Source organism: Prionailurus bengalensis, chromosome B2 (genome assembly GCF_016509475.1).
Source record: "Prionailurus bengalensis isolate Pbe53 chromosome B2, Fcat_Pben_1.1_paternal_pri, whole genome shotgun sequence".
In the NCBI taxonomy this organism is placed as follows: domain Eukaryota; kingdom Metazoa; phylum Chordata; class Mammalia; order Carnivora; family Felidae; genus Prionailurus; species Prionailurus bengalensis.
Window position 1 is genome coordinate 44,529,193 of NC_057349.1, and position 17,312 is coordinate 44,546,504.

A 17,312-nucleotide genomic window follows, 5' to 3' on the forward strand; every position below is an offset into this window, starting at 1 on the left:
AGGAATCTATCCAAAATAATCGAAATCAGGATCTCAAAAAGATATTAGCACCTTCATGCTTACAACAGCCCTATTCACAATAGCCAAAATAGGGAAACAGACTAAATTTCCATTGAGATATGAATGGATAAGGAAAATCTGATATATACACACAATGGAATATTATTTAGACTTTAAAAAAGAAGGAAATTCTGCAATGCATGACAACATGGATGAACCTTGAAGACATGATGCTAAATTAAATAAGCCGATCTCAGAAAGACAAACATTATATGATTTCACTTAGGTGAGGTATCTGAAATACTCGAATTCGTAGAATCAAAGAGTGGAATAGTGGTGGCCAGGGGTTGAGAGTAGAGAGAAAATTAGGAGTTACTAATCAAGGGGGCATAAATTTTAATGAAGCAAAGTGAGTAAGTTCTAGAGGTCTACTGTATGCATTGCACTTGTAAATTATACTGTACCATATACTTAAAAATTTGTCATGTTGGGGCGCCTGGGTTAAGCGTCCGACTTCAGCCAGGTCACGATCTCACGGTCCGTGAGTTCGAGCCCCGCGTCAGGCTCTGGGCTGATGGCTCAGAGCCTGGAGCCTGTTTCCGATTCTGTGTCTCCCTCTCTCTCTGCCCCTCCCCCGTTCATGCTCTATCTCTCTCTGTCCCAAAAATAAATAAACGTTGAAAAAAAAAATTAAAAAAAAAAATTTGTCATGAGAGTCAATCTCATATGAAATATTCTTACCCCAATAAACGAAATTTTAAAAAGAATGAAATACGGCAATTAAACAGAAGCGAGCATCAGAGAGGTAGCACTTTTTAATTTTAAATTCTTACTCATTTGTATGTTTCCACGATTTTATAAATTCAGGTTTGTACTACCACATACTAGCATAACTAACATAAAAATACTGACAATATTGAGGACTAGCAAGGATGCAGAACAACTTGGTCTCTTATGCATAATGCTGGGAATATACAATGGTCCCACCACTATGAAAACGGTCAGTTTACTATAAAGTTGAAAAAGCACTTAGCATATTATCTAACAATCCTATACCTGAGTATTTACCCTAAGGAAATGAAATTTATTTCCACATAAAAGTCCGTGCACAAATGGTCATAGAAGTTTTATCCGTAATAGTCAAACACTAGAAACAGCCCAAATGTATTCATGAATAGTTAACGAACTGTGGTACATCCCTACCGTGGAATACTACTCAGCAGTGAAAAAGAACGTGTTCGTATGTGCAACAATTTGGTTAGATCACAATGGAATTATGCTGAAGGAAAACAAGCCAATCTCGGGTTACATCCTGCATGGTGCCATTTATATAACACTTTCTAAATGACAAACTAGTGACAGAAAACAGTTGTCAGGGTTTAGGGTGGAGGGGAAGGTGTCACTATAAAGAGGACACGGGGGAGAGTTTCTTTGTGGTGATAAAGCAGTTATGTATTCTGATTATGGTAGCGCCTTCATGGAATCTACATATGTGATAAAATTTCATAGTACTACACACACACAAACACACACACACACACACACACACACACCAAAAAAACAGGGGCGCCTGGGTCTGGGTGGCTCAGTCAATTCAGTGTCTGACTCTTGATTTCGGCTCAGGTTATGATCTCCCGGTTCATGGGATCAAGCCCTGAGTCAGACTCTGTGCTGACAGTGCAGAGCCTGGTTGGGATTCTCTCTCCCTCTCTCTCTCTCAAAATAAACAAACATTTTTTTAAAGAAGTGCATGTAAACACTGGTGTGAGCTGAGTAAGGTCTGGAGCCTTAGTTAGTAATATTATATGAATGTCAATTTCCTGGTTTTGGTAATATCATGGTTATGCAAGATGTTATCCTGGGGAAACTGGGCAAAGGGTGGACAGGAACTCTCTATACTACTTTTGAAACTTCTTGTGTATCTTAAATTATTTCAAAGTAAAAAAAATAAATAAATAACAATGTGAAAGCCAAACAAAAAAGCAATTCAACTTCGGTCGATTCCAGATGAGATGCTCTAGAAGGGCAGCAATCCAGTCCACCTAATTTGTCATTTGGGACCATGCTTGGCTCACCCAGTTCTACAACGGTCTTCCTGGCTCCACCATTTACTAGCTGTGTGACTTGGGGAAGTCATTATCTGTGCACCAGCTTCCTCATCAGCAGAAGAGAAATTCTAACAGCTCCTGCATCATAAGATGCAGGTTAGGATTAGAGTGAATAATACCAAGTGCTTTGGATACTTTATAGGAGGAGGAGTTGTTTCATGAAGGGACATATGCATTCTGGACTCCCAATATGTGATGTATATGCAAAGCAGTCACATGACTGGGCCTCGTGTCTTATGATGGTTAGCCAATATTTAAACAATATCAACTCCTTGCTTGCATAATAATGTCTACAATACCTACGTTTTCCTTTTGGAAAACTTTCTCTTTACAAACTATCTCTCTCCCGAGAGATTTGGAATGTATGGAACTGTAACCATCTGCCCTTTCTTTTAGCGCAATTTTCTTTAAAATTAGAAGGAAGACTTCCACTAAAGGATTTTGTGATATTTTTTCCTTGATTCATATTTCATTTCTAACTCTCCTAATACCCTCTTTGTATTTCTATCATTTCATTCAGATACATTTGATTATAATTTGATTTGATTATAATGTCCATGTCTGTTTCCTTTCTGAGATGTGAGCTTGAGGTCAGGGTCTGCATGCTTTCATTTACTCAACATAGAGTAACTGAGCGCCTACCATGTTCCAGGCATTGTTCTAGATGCTGAGGATACAGCGATGAACAGACAAATGCCCTGGTGTCGACGGTCGTTACTGGCTTGTATAGAATTCTTTGTATTCTTGGCTCTTGGCTTAGTGCCTCACCCATCGTAGGTGCTCACGTGTTTCGTTTCATGGATGGATGAATGGAGTGACAAAATGAATATTTCTGTTGATGGGTACCCTGTGTTTAAACAAAAGGGGCCAAAACCTAGCATGAAATTGTTCTAACTTCTAAAGAGAATGAAACACAATTGTCACAGGACTTTTGGAAACGAGCTACCTGTGTCCCTCTTCTGCCTCCTTCATGGGATTTCTAGTTTGGCATCTTGCTATGGACAAAGCACTAGGTGAGTGAAAACAAGACAATGCCAGAGCAGAACAGAAGCGCCTCCTTTGGAGAGATGAACAACTATCAAAAGGCTCTCAAGAAATCTTTGACCTTTTTCCTCCTGAAGATCTTAATTACGAGTGATTCCTGTATTGAGCAATATAAAAAAGATGGGCCAGAAAATAGCTGCTATGTTCCACCTCTCTGAATTTCTCGGTTTGAAGTCCCTCCCTCTAAATTTTGCATTAATTAAGTTTGTTGGGAGCCACGTCCGGGAAAAGAATCTAAAATCACAGAGGTTGGGGTTGGCAGTGGGCAGAACGAGACCCTGTCTCCCTTTTGCAGGTTTTACAAAAACGCCCCTCACAGAACTATTACTAACATTTTAAGCCTGGTTCATTACCTTGGTCTTCACGGGTGTACATTCCCTGGATGCCTTAGAAATATTCTAAAAGTAGTTTTTATTTATAATTTTTCAAATTCCACACACAATACACACACATGGTGCAAAACTCAAAAGTCTCCAAAGAACAAACCGTGGAAAGAACGTGTCCTTCCTTTCCTCTTCCTGTCCCCTGGATAGCTCGTTCCTTTCCCCAGACGTATCCATTGCCATATTTTTTATATCCTTGTGAGGTACTTTACGAAAAGCTGTTATTTTGGAAATAGTGAGGCTCTGGCATCCAACACGCTTCACATATTCGGCGACTTGAAGTCAAATAGCATAAAAACTGTTTTAGATTTCTAATGCAAGTAACTCTTGGTCAAATCGCTAACTTCATTTTCCACCTGCTTTCAAGAAAAGAGGCCAAAGAAGTATCTCGGAATAGTGGACGAGTACTGGCAGGGACTAAGGTAACTGGGGTCTGCCATGAAGTAGCAGAAATGAGCCTAGCTTCCCACCTGAAAACCGCAAGATTTCTAGACAATGTCCAAGTTTCCTTACAAAGGTAAGGGCCACAAGTCTGCTAAACAAGAGACTGATCACATCTCCTTTTCTCAAATCGAAGTGTAAGATAGGTACCCGATACATCTACAGGACCGTACATCGAAACTGACACTCCCATAGCCCAGGTGCAACCCACAGTCTGAGATTCTATGACATAGTCAGTGCAGTTATGACTCATCAGATCTTACTTTATTTTTTGAAAATTGGCAAACCTTCAATCAAATAGATATAGAAACATAAATCAGAACAACATCACATCCCAAATATTCTTGATTAATCATACCTTATACATTATGCTCAAAGTCATGAAGAACTGGTCAGTTGCATCAAGTAATTGTCCAGCAGTGCAATTAAGCCTTAAGATGTTGCCCATCCTTGCTACGGAGCATATCAGTTCTTGACAGTTACATGTAGTTTTACAGGACGGTTATGGGTTCTAAAGCAAGCCTGCAGAGTTGAGTGGGACGATTTATAGCAAACTCACAATTGCAGATTTCCGAGTTCGCTCCCTGTAAGATTTATCCATCAGATCTGGGGTGAGGATTGAGAAGCACTCTCTCTTCACAAACTCTTAAATCAGTGGCTGCCCAAGCTGACTGACTACACATTGGCATCTCTTGGGGAGCTTTAAAAATGCTGATTCCTGGGTTCCAGGCCCTTAGATTCTGACATCACCGATATGGAGGTTGGCCTGGGCACTGGATTTCCCAGAGCCGCCCTGCTGATTTCGATGTGCCGCCAGGATCAAGAACCACCGCTGTAGATCTTGACCAGGACTGCCTGATTCTGGAAATCTCTTTGGATCATCGGAAATCGTTTACTTCTCTCATTTGGAAATGGTGTCATCTTCTCCCACATCAGCACTACTCTTTGCATGAAAACGAGGCCCAGTTGCAGGCTACCCAGTGTCGATCTAGAGACCAGCAGCATCCACATCACCTAGGTACCTATCCCCTCACCAACTGAAACAGAATCTGCATTTTAACAAGATCCCCAAGTGTTTCATGTGCTCATTAAAGTTTAAGGAGCACAACAAAGTGGCCTCCAAGGATGCATTCTAACAACCTCCTGGGTGCGGTGACAGCCCACAGTGGCAAGGATCTCAAGCACTGAGCCCAAGACTTTTCAGAAAAAAAAAATATGGGAGACACTTGTTCTGTACTTCACGGCAAACCTTTAGAACAGACTGCTCATTCCCAGGTGATTATTTACATGAAAAGTTGATAACCCAGTGAAGCACATCCAACTTTTTCCCAGAGTAGGAGATATTTTCTCCTTGGAAAAGCAGCCAGATCTAATTGTTTAAGAGCTCTTCTGCATTTCACCTAAATTGGCTTAGAGGAAACAGTATTACTCTCTAAAGAAAAATAAATTGTCTCTTCCTTAGCCCTGCAAATAGCTGAAGATAGTCTTTCCCCTACCCAGATGATCTTCGCAGTCAACTTTAGATTTCTCAACAAATGCTCCTGTTTCTGTTTCCTACTCTTCTGGTTATCCCTCCAACCCCGCACTGGAAACCTAGTTTAGCACAGCCCTCAAAGTAAGCTAGTTCACACCAGAGAAAACCTCCAAAGCGAGCCACATAATATATAAATCAGATTGTCATCAACTCTGACCAGAACATTATATATATTTTTTAATAATGCAGCTTGGGGTTACTTTTGGGGGTAGGTGGAAAGCTATGTATTATATTAACTCAGTATTAAGCTTCTGTTTAACCCTAACTTCCATGTCCCTTCCCCTTGTATCATCAAAAGATGCTTCCCCCTTCTTACACTTCCACAATTATTCATTGAACTTAAGTATAAGGCTTTCTTTATAAGCCACATACATTTCACCACTGTGATCTCTGTATCCACGGCTTCAGCCTGACAAAGTATTTCTGGTTATCAGTCCTGAATAAACCCTTTTGGATTCAGATTCAAGTCTGATCTCTACCACTCTGTTGTAGAGCCTTAAGCAAGTTCCTTAGCCTTTATAAGCCTATTCTTCACCTATAAAATGGGTACAATAATAGTACCTATCTTAAAAGGTGGTTATGAGGTTTCAATGAGATATTGTAAAAGTCACCTTGTAAAGTACAAAGCTGTAAAGGTTAAGAAAATAATGATCTCCAGGCTAGAAGTAACTTACAAACTTAACAACTATAACACTGATTTGTTTTCAAGCCCCACAAAAAATAAGTCGCAGTCTCCAAATCCTCTGAAAAACCCATCTGTCTCCTTCCCTCCCATCACCGACCTATCCTAGTTTGTTTCCCTTTTGAAGAGTTTCTGTCTTCTGTTCACAAAAGAGGAAGGGAAACCTGGCCTGAGAACCATAAAACCAAATACCAGAATTGTTCTCTAGAAACCAGCCACATGGGAGTGGATGAAAGCAGAAGACCCCTTCAATGTCCCTGACATGGGTGTCAAAGTGTCCAGACAGGGCACCCACTTCCAGTTTCTCACCGAAAGAGGAACTCAAAATTGCTGATGTCCTGGCCACTGGAATTCTATAGAGCCAGGGTTCCCAAGCTAAGGAGATATGATAGCACATAATAAAAAAATAATATATATAATATGATGTAATACATCCATCATCATGAGACTTTGCCCTATTGCCAAGAAAGCCCCTTGAAGTTACTCAGGGGCAATGACGTTTCACACAGAAGCCTGTGAACTTGTACAGACCCCCTCCACACCCCCGCCCCCCACGAGTGGTAAAATTCCTAGATGGAAATGAGTAAGAATACACTCCAGGACCTATGTCATCATTTATACCTCTCCACCTCCAAATCCTCTTTTCTTAAAATAGAGACAAAATAGGAGCCTAAGATTTACCCCCCAAAGACTAGGGAATGCTTGGTCATCTCTAACACTTGGTCATCCTTCTCTCTGAAGTTCCAAATACTCTTCCAGACACAAAGCTTTGCGAATCTGCATGATTCACAGGTCAGAAACGCAGAGATTTTTAGAATACACACATTTTTTTCCAAGAGGCTAACCAAAGAGTTGTAATTTGAGCACATGTACAAGGCAAGTAGTAAATACACTCAAACTACTCAAGTAACAAACACCTAATATTTATTAATAAATTAGTACACTTGAAGGCATTTTTTCTGCTATCAGTCCCTCCCCATGACCCACAAACCCCGCCCACACAAAGGGAGTCCACGCCACCTTTGCGTTAGAGTCTGGCAACTGAGCGTTATTAGAGAGCATGTTTATAAACGGGAGCAGAGTTGCAAATATATCAGACAAGAGCTCTTACAGCTGCAGCCACTTTTAATTAAAGTGATTGAATGACAAAGGACACCCACCAAGACCAAGGCCTCGAGGGCAGACTGGACCTACCGACTACGTGTGTGTATAAAAAAACAAGACATCTTTTAAAGCAAAACTGAGCAAATCCCCTATGGAAAAAGGTGCCACGGGCACTCAGTTGTGACTTTCCAAAGTGCAGCAATACGTTCCAGAATAGCTCAATTCCTAAAAGATGAAGTTCAAGTTCTTTGGTGGCCCAGGTGTCAAGCCACTTAAATAGCAAGGTCTGATGGCTTGAGGATTTCATGTCTCCAGCCCAGAGCATCATTAGCATAAGAGGGGCACAAGTAATCAGGCATTCTACACGGTGCCCAAGTGAAAATCATACAATCAGCAACAGTGTGGTCAAGTTTCAGCCATGAATATGAACTATACAACAAGGCATATTAAAACGATAACTCAAAATCTATTGCATTACAGTAACGCAACGGGGTATTACACTTCTTTAACCCTTAAGAAAATTTGTAAATTACAAATAATAATAAAAAAAAGTTACAATTAAAAAATAAAAAGCTGATGTGGATGTTGAGACATGAAGACTGCGTATAGAATTCACAAGATGCCATTACACTTTTAAGAAGTTCAGAGCCTCACAATCCAGTGTGCAGGAAAAGCCACACTGCATTTGTGGTACATTAAGTGAATTTAAAGTGCACAGAACAATTTTGAAAACACATAAGAAGTCGAAACAGAAAATATGGAACCTAGAAAACTTTAGTGGTGGGTATTTTTCAACAGTTACACCTTGAGTAAGGCTTATAAACTAACTTCCTAGAAGGGTTAAAAAAAGAAAGAAAGAACTCAAACACTGGCCATATACTCTGTTACACACACACACACACACACACACACACGTGCGTGTGCGCATGCACACACACGCAACTAGAAAAACAGAAACAAAACAAACAAAAAACCACCCTGCCACTAAATTGAGTAATTTCCAGAGTGCGGTATCCCTCATGGTCTACAATAGATCGGGAAGATGGCTATACACAGAGTCCAAGAGGGTCTGGCTGGCTTCCTGACTCTTGACTCCAATAATCTCAAATAGCCGGTCCAGCTTGTCCTCAGCCTGAGGAATCTCTTCAATCACCCGCAGCTCCTCAGGATTCAGAATGTGGAGCATGTCGTCAAAAATAGGCTGTAAGTCACAGGGGTCCAGGCGTACCTGCCGCAACACCGTGTCCTTCTTTTCTGCAGGGAGGACAGGGAAGGTAAGGGGCGGTCAAGGGACTGGACTGGGGAAACAGAACAGCGCTAGGAGGGGCAGTTCCCCTCTCCCAGGCCGTCCCCACCCCCACCCCAAGGTGTGTGAGTGAACCCCTGGCACATTTTAAACGATACAATAGTTTTTACTTGCATTGCGCTTAAGATAATAAGATCTGCCTAACAGAGAGCAGACAAGGAACCACTTGCATGGGTTGTTGACTGTCCTTAGCGTGACTTTTGTCTAGACCTAAAAGACTTCGGGATTCTTCTATAACTCAGCAGAATGCTGAAATACTTAGAGACACTTAAGGAAACAAAACAAAAGAACCACTTTTCCATCTGCAATGTGTTTACTAAACAAAGATCAGTCCGCCCTTTTCCCCTCAAAAATTCCAAGTCCATGTAATCTGCTTATCTGACTTTCAAATTACATTGCCACATTTCAAAACTAAACTACAAGGGCAAAAGCACACAAATAAGAAATACTGCTTCTTGGATCACACCTTACAATGAGACAAGGGACTGTAACGTATTTATTACTCCTCTAAAAAGCTTTCTCTAAAATATAATATGTAGCATAAAATACAAACTAAAATATAAATCTTTCCTATAAATATAAAATAGATAAATGTAAATAGGTAAGGTATATAAGAGAGAACATATTTTATAAACATAAACTACAACATAACATGAAATATAACCCTTTCTTTAAAATCTAACTGGAATTAGCCAAACGGGGAAATTTCGAACAAAAACCCATTACAGATATAGTGTGCCTGCTAATTCCCTAGACTGCCATGAAATATCCGAAAGTGGGAAATTATTTACCAAAAATACCAATCCTCAATGTTTAAAACCTTGTTCTCTGCAATGATTCTGAAGAGAGTGCATTTTAATTTGAGTCACTGAAACTTACACTTCTGACCCCCAAGATAGGTTAGACTCTAAATCCTTGGATTCTGCAAACCCGGTCTGGTAAATAATTTTCAAAAAAACCTGCCAGACAACATTTTATCGGACCTTCCCCGAAACACCTTCGATAGCATCATGAGGATAAAGGGCGACCAATGCAGGCTCTCGGCCAGATCAAAAGAGCTGTAAAGACTTCCTGGGGGGGTCCCCCGCTGTCTGATGCCTCAGTTCCTCTGGGGCCAGCCTCACCTTGGGGTCTGTTATAGGTTTTCCTGGGCAGATCACTCCCATGAGGCAACTACCTGGCTGTGGGGCTGGCCAGGGAAACCCCGGGGGGCTCCTCTGGGGGAGGCTTAAACAATGAATATGCCCTGCTGCCGTTCTGCCAACGTCTGTACCTTTGGTAATAAAGGAGCCCGTCCTGCTCAGAGCCGAGGAGCCGCTGGATGTGGAGTCACAGCGAAGAAGAGGCTCCGACTCATCCACGAAGAAGCCCTTGTTCTTGTCCAGCGGGGAAGGCTCCACCGTCAGCAGGGTGGAATTCTCAAGTTTCGTGTTGGGGCTGGGGATGGGGCTCGGGCTAAGTGGGCTGGGGCTCATCGGGAGGGCCAGTTTGTCAGTTTCCAGCTGTGAGGGGAAACAAACAAATAAAAATGTTTCTTATTATACACTTCAAAAATTGTAGAGGAAAACAATGAAATCAAAACACCCTCTCAGATGCTATTTTTGTTCCATTTACTATTTTATAGATGAATTCTGCCATTCTGACAGTCTGTAACTTACATTATTGCTAGACACACATACACACACACTTTTTAAACCTTAGGCGCTGGCTAAGCGTTAAGCATTAAAAATTAGGAAGCATGTGCACGAAGCTGTTACCTCACAGGAACGGAATTGGACAAGGGAATGAACAGGAAGATCTCCAACTTAGAAAAACATTGATTGAGCCGGTGTAGGTCTTAGATAACATCTAGTACCTTCCCCTCTGTATGAGCTGAATTATGTCCCCCAAAATTCATGTTGAAGTTGTAACTTCCTGTACCTCAGAATATGACTGTATTTGAAGATGGGGCCAACTAAGTAAGTTTAAAAAGAGGTGATTAAGGTATAGTTGGGTTCTAATCCAATATGACTGGTATCCTCAGAAGAAGCCTTTAGAAGAGGCACACAGCAGAAAGACCATGTAAGACACAGGGTGATGGTTACCATCTTCTACAAGTCGAGAAGCCTGAGGACACCTCAAACTTCTAGCCTCCAGAACTGTGACAAGATAAGCGTCTGCTGTTTAAGCTTCCAGTCTGCGATACTTTATTACGGTAGCCCTAGCAAACGAACACATCTTTTTTTTACAAGTAAGGAAACTGAGGTCTAGAGAAATGACATGACTTTCTTAATTATGGGCTCCCAAAGAGTAAGGGGCAGAGCTAAGACTCATTCCCATTTCAAAGCAGCTCAGGAGAACACCAGAGGCCAAAGCAGCTGGAAGAGAGTGAGGACCACCCCACTGGAGCCAGTATAGAGCTCCCAAGGACTTAATGGAGACAGTGAAGCTTGCATTCTGGAGGGGAGGGTCAGAAAGACAAAAACAAGGAAGCAAACAAACAAGATGGTTTCACATGGAGATGGTGAGCTTCATGCCCATTGGCTGGTATGCAGAGAATGGATTTTGGGGGGCGCGGGGGAGGGCGGGCAAGAAACAAGAGAGCCCAGTTAGGATGCTGCTACAGTGGCCGGGTCAGGTAAAAGCATGGTTTGTACCTAGGTGTGCAGTGGGGAAATGATAGGCGATATCACCCCGTTTTACAGATGAAATGACCAAGGTCCAGAGAGGGCACACAGCCCTTGGGAGGAGGCCGGTGCTCAACTCGGGTCTGCTTAATACCTCTACTTAGCTTCTCATTTGACACTCTGCTTTAGAACTCTGGCAGGCATTTGTGGCATCTCTTAGTTCATTGACTTGAATCTTTTTATTGGCTCTTCTGGCATGGATGAAAATCTGGGGGCCAGGTGGCCAGATCGCACAGGGCAGGGTTCAGGGAGTGCTAATCACCACTTATTAGAACCCTCATGACTTCACTCAGACACGACAAGCAAAACATTGTCCAGTTCCTCAATCAGGAAGACACTGACCCTCATTTCAAAGTATTGTGCTCAAGGGCTGTAAAACGCACAAGGCAAACACAGCTGCTTCTTTTACAACCTGTAAGGCCTGAGGAATTCTCGCAACTGACTGGAGATTCCAAAGACCACCGATTACTGCACCTGCCCACTGTTCCAACAGCATTTTTCCTCCGCACGACCACCCACACCCTGCTTCTGCTTCCCAGTACAAGCTGAAGACTTGCATAACGCATTCCCAGCTGCCCCCTTTCTGATCCACAGACAAAATTTTATGTTTCTGCTTTTACACTTTTAATTCAATAGGCCTTGGCATGTGCCCCTCCTCTCTGAAATGCACATGGCCATTCATGCCAATACACATTTTTTATTCACTCAATTAGACAAAGAGCACTTGTCTACACTCTGGTTCTCAGGGACCACATTACATTGGACGACATGGTCAGTCAATATAGTGCACTGTTCTTGCTTAAAAAAAGAAATTCCTGCCCACAAATCACATGCCAACAGACTAAGGAGTCCACCCACCTATTTCCTGAACTTAGCTCAAAACTTTAAATATTTTATTTTTCCCCCACTTTTGCCAAAGGATCCTATCAGTGGAAATTAAGTACGTGATTTCCAACACAATTCAGTGAGACAGAATGCTGCAGTGATGCTCTCTTATAATTAACGATGAGTCCAGCGAATAAGAAGATGTCCCTAAGAGTGGTTTTAGCGTCATCACCGTAGGGCTAACAATCACAGCCAAAGCCAGAGCTCATGTGACAATCATCTTTCTAGAAAATCTATTCAGCTACTAAATATAGGTATCTCTCCCTTTATGCAGGATACACAGCAGCTGGTTGATTTCCAGATTTCTCTAAAATTATCTGCACTTTTCCTATAAGGAAAAAAAAAACCCTGCTCATAGAAAGTTAACTTCTTTCCTCCCTTTATCTTACTATTTACAATATCCATCAACACTGGGTTACAACACAGCAACTCAAGCATTGTATTACCTACGATACCTATTAGATAGCTCTAAATGGAAATTAAGTCATTGGGGGTCACCTGGGTGGTTTAGTCAGTTAAGCATCTGACTTCAGCTCAGATCATAATCTAGCGGTTCATGAGTTTGAGCCCCACATCAGGCTCTGTGCTGACAGCTCGGAGCCTGGAGCGTGCTTCAGATTCTGTGTCTCCCTCTCTCTCTTCCCCTCCCCTGCTCGTACTCACTCTCTCAAAAATAAATAAAACACTTAAAAATTTTTAAAAAAGAAAATTAAGTCATCGGGGTATGTGGAATAAATTAATTCTTTATTAATTCAGAAAGTTCATGTTCATTGTTGAGTTGATAGCAAATAAAGAATACTTATTAATAAGATTTAGATACTAAAAGACAAACACTCTAAACAAGAAAGCCAGAAAAGGGTCCTCTTGTTAAATCTTTAAGCATACACTTATCCAAATATTCACAAAATAGATTATGAGGGACTTAATTTCTTCCTTATGCATCTTTGGGCCTTCCAACTTTACAGGGACATATCAACTTTTATAACTATAAAAACAATACAAGTTATTTTTAAAAGAAGTTACCACAATGGGGCGCCTGGGTGGCTCAGTTGGTTAAGCAACCAATTTTGGCTCAGGTCATGATCTCATGGTGTGTGGGTTCAAGCCCCACATTGCGCTCTGTGCTAACAGCTCAGAGCCTGGAGTCTGCTTTGGATTCTGCGTCTCCCTCTCTCTCTGCCCCTCCCCCATTTTCTCTCTCTCTCTCTCTCTCTCTCTCTCTCTCTCTCTCAAAAATAAATAAAATACTGGGGTGCCTGGGTGGCTCAGTCGGTCAAGCATCCAACTTAGGCTCAGGTCATGATCTCGCAGTTCATGGTTCGAGCCCCACATCAGGCTCTGTGCTGACAGCTCGGAGCCTGAAGCCTGCTTCAGATTCTGTGTCTCCCTCTCTCTCTGCCCCTTCCCCGCTTATGCTCTGTCTCTCTCTGTCTCTCAAAAATGAATAAACGTTAAAAAATTTTTTTTCAAATAAATAAAATATTTTTTAAAAATTTTAATAGGGGCGCCTGGGTGGCGCAGTCGGTTGGGCGTCCGACTTCAGCCAGGTCACGATCTCGCGGTCCGTGAGTTCGAGCCCCGCGTCAGGCTCTGGGCTGATGGCTCGGAGCCTGGAGCCTGTTTCCGATTCTGTGTCTCCCTCTCTCTCTGCCCCTCCCCCGTTCATGCTCTGTCTCTCTCTGTCCCAAAAATAAATAAAAACGTTGGAAAAAAAAATTTAAAAAAAAAATTTAATAAATAAAATAAAAGCAGTCACCACTGATAAGTATATTTTCTATTTGCTAACTTGGAAATATTATGGCTACAGTAGCTCTTATTTATTTATATTGGTAGCCGAGGAACAGGATCACCTTGGAAGATCACCTACTTGGCTGAGCACCTCGCTATACTTCCGTTAAGTGTCCACAGGCACAAAAGGGTAACATTACCCTCCAATTCACTGCAGTGAGGTAGACACTCGACTTAAAAGAAAGGCCTCTGGAGAAATCTGGCCAATGAAGGCAATACATCCACCAGATATTTGAAGTCCTTTTGCAGAAACTTTAAAAATACAATTCTTTTTGCCTTACAGCCAGGAGACAAATCATGCTAACTTAGAAGACTTACTTGAGAAATGAGGTAGAGACGGTAAGACACACGGAAGGGGGAGGCAGCAGGGATAACGAGGGGAGAGCTCCCCAAGCAGCCAAAACCAGAACGGTTCTATTGTACGAACTTCAAGAGCGTGCAATTTACTTTCGCCAAATGAGCCCCAAATGTCCTCCTGATGAGTTTCTATGCAAGTACACTTAGTCCTGCCAGATACTGTATTTATTAGTCCCAAGTGATAGGGGAAGGGAGATAGATAAATGATTCACCTACTCAACAGCTGAGTCACACCTAAAGGTCCACTGCTGACCTGACTGCTTTTCTTTCTGATTAGCAGAACCACCGAGTACAAGGTACCATCCAAATGGATGAGGGAACCAACGTATTGATTGAAATTGGTGGGCTTGACCATCCCAGGGCTGTAGAGGTTTATAGCAGTCCTTGTAAGAACAGTGATTTAACTTGTATTTGGGCTACACCGGGGTGAGCCATTCATTTCCAGCTGTGTCTTTGCGACCCTCCACTCCTACGGCATCCAAATGAGCACCCACTCTGGGTGCTCAGCTCAACTACAACCTGAAACTGAAGCTCAGAAGTAATTCTTCGGTTTTAGCATCAAACCCCAAATCGCTTTCCTTGTTGACTAGCCTTGGGGATGGCGTGGCCAGGGATGGTAAAGGAAAATCCTTCCAAGCCTCAGTCATGGCAAGAGTGGTTTATAAATGAAATAAGGTTCCAAGACTACTCCCAAATATAGTCTGCAAACAGGAATCGGCCAGAGAACGCCAGCCCCAGAGGCTGTCTTTCCAGCATGCATTTCATGTGCCCCACAGTCAACTCCTCAACATCAAAATCATTAACATCCTGGAAATTCCACTGAAAGAGAGGAAAGGAAATCGACTTCCAACTAGCTGTGTGGTCTTGGAGAAATCACTTCCCTCCTTAGACCTATTTCCTCATTTTTGAACAAAAAAGATTAGACTAGGTCATCTCTGTTGAAATTATGTCTTATTTATTGTTTGCCACACTATGGCTATTCCCTTCTCTCCCCTCAACCCACCCACCCCCAACTCCCTTTCTCCTTCCAAGTTACCCCTAACTGGTTCACTCAACGAAAGTTTACCACTGAGTTATTTTCAATTACTACCCAATTATAATCTCCCTGTGGTTGCACAATCTGTTTTCATAAAACGAATTCACAACTTTGATGCATCAATGACCCCCTGAAATGAAGCACTAATTACCCAGCCTAGATGCTCCTTGCCAATCTGCTAAAATGGTTCAACTTAACCCCTTGGCTCCTGGCACTAGCCAGTTGGGATTCCACAAGATTTCATATCCCACCGATATGCCCGACAGCCTCAAGAAGAGAACTCCTCACAATCAAAAGCTACCCTTTCAGCTGAACTTTCCCTCCAGGCCTCCTCCAACACTTAGAAAGATGGGAGAATCCTATGTCACATTTGCGACGTTTTCCATCACTTTAATAATGGTGTTTAAAAGCCCATTTGCTAAATTCAATGAAAACTAATTGCTATTCCATCTGAGTTGACCAGCTTGTCACTCAGATCCAGCAAACAACAGGGACTTTAAGAAATAAACCATTACCGGTACTGTGCTTAAATGATTCAGTGTGAAATACACATATTCCATTTGCTGTGAAGGTAACTCTTAGGGGCTTCATTTTACAAATGAAAAAACTGAGGCTCTAAGAGGTTTGACTACCCTGCCCAAGGTCACGGAGCCAGGATTCAAGATCAGGTCTGTCCAGTTGCAAAGCGACCCTCTTTGCTGAGCCATGTCACTTCTCTGTCTGGACCCACTACGTTTACAGAAAAATGACAAACCCCGTAACCTCAGTATGAGCAACCACATGACCACAAGGAGGTGCCCTGGCTGCTGAGCCAGAAGGAAGAAGCAAAAGGCGGGGTCTGCAAGGATCTGTAATTCAGTGGCAGAGCTTAGACTCCGGCTGGATGACGGCCCTGAGATAAAGATGAGAGAGAGATTCTGTAAATATCAGACACCTCAACGGTGGACCAATGACTTGCATTTGTATTTGAAAATATTTCCAGTCTGACAGACCAGGGACTGTTTAAAAAAAAAACAAAACACACACACACGTAATTTCCACTAAAGTTTTATCTCAAAGGAATTACAGTCACAAATAAATACATAACTAAAATTATTTGAGGATTATGATATTATCTCAAGCTTGTTTCCCCTGCTCTCCCAGCTGCTCGTGTAATCAAAATCAAATTAGATTTCATGACGTCCTATAGGTCTGGTAGATATGTAAGCCGGGGCTCTGATAAAAGCAAGTGCTATCTTCCCTGCCCGTATAAGCATCTAGATATCTGAATCTTATGCAGTCCCTTTGTTTAGAGAACAGGAATCCAGATGATAAGGAAACCTTTGTCATCTAAATCTATGTGGTTCCAGGATTTCATATATAAATAAGGTTCAGACAATGATGGTTACCAGCTGTCTCTCAAAAAACTTACCTGAATCTATTCAATTCCTAGGTTCAGATACTGAAGAAAACCTGAGAAATACAACGATTTCTCTCTTTAATAAATGAAATACGGTGGTGATCCCAACAACGGAAAAGAGAAAAAATGGATGGGAGACAATGGCTTTATTCTTCTGAGTGTGAGTTCTTATTAAATTCACTCAGAGTAAAAGGTGTTGGCAGGAATAATCCAAATTTACACCTAGTAAAATTATAAAAATTTTTTTCACAAACAAAAAGAAAAAAAAGGAAATGGGAAGATGCTGATTCCTCAGCCTTTAAAAGAAGCGTTATCAGTTGTTAAGAAATTTGGAGGGAAGTCTTAGAAATGGGAATATGACCCGGAAATATACATTCACGTATATAGATAAAGCAAAGACGTTAAAATGTGAGTTAACTGTTAAATCTAGGTGGTTAAGCTTATGGGTATTTGTTGTACTGTGTTTTCAACTTCTCTGTTTCATAAGCCTTATTTTCTTAATTGGAAAAATAAATTTTAAACAAAGGCTAAGAGCCAAGTAACTATAGGACAAAAATTCCCCAAACTTTTCCTAAGCTT

At 41.7% G+C, this 17,312-nt stretch overlaps 1 protein-coding gene across 1 annotated transcript in view; it reads right to left on the reverse strand.

The window, feature by feature from the left end:
- Positions 1-797: 797 nt before the first annotated feature.
- Positions 798-17,312, reverse strand: part of TNFRSF21 (TNF receptor superfamily member 21) — a 76,511-nt gene continuing 59,996 nt past the window's right edge. The window contains exons 5-6 of the mRNA XM_043591608.1: positions 9,876-10,104; positions 798-8,550 (exon numbers count right to left, since the gene is read on the reverse strand). Of these exons, the coding sequence (XP_043447543.1) occupies positions 8,321-8,550; positions 9,876-10,104 (459 nt within the window). The 3' untranslated portion in view covers positions 798-8,320. The remainder of the gene's footprint in view (positions 8,551-9,875; positions 10,105-17,312) is intronic.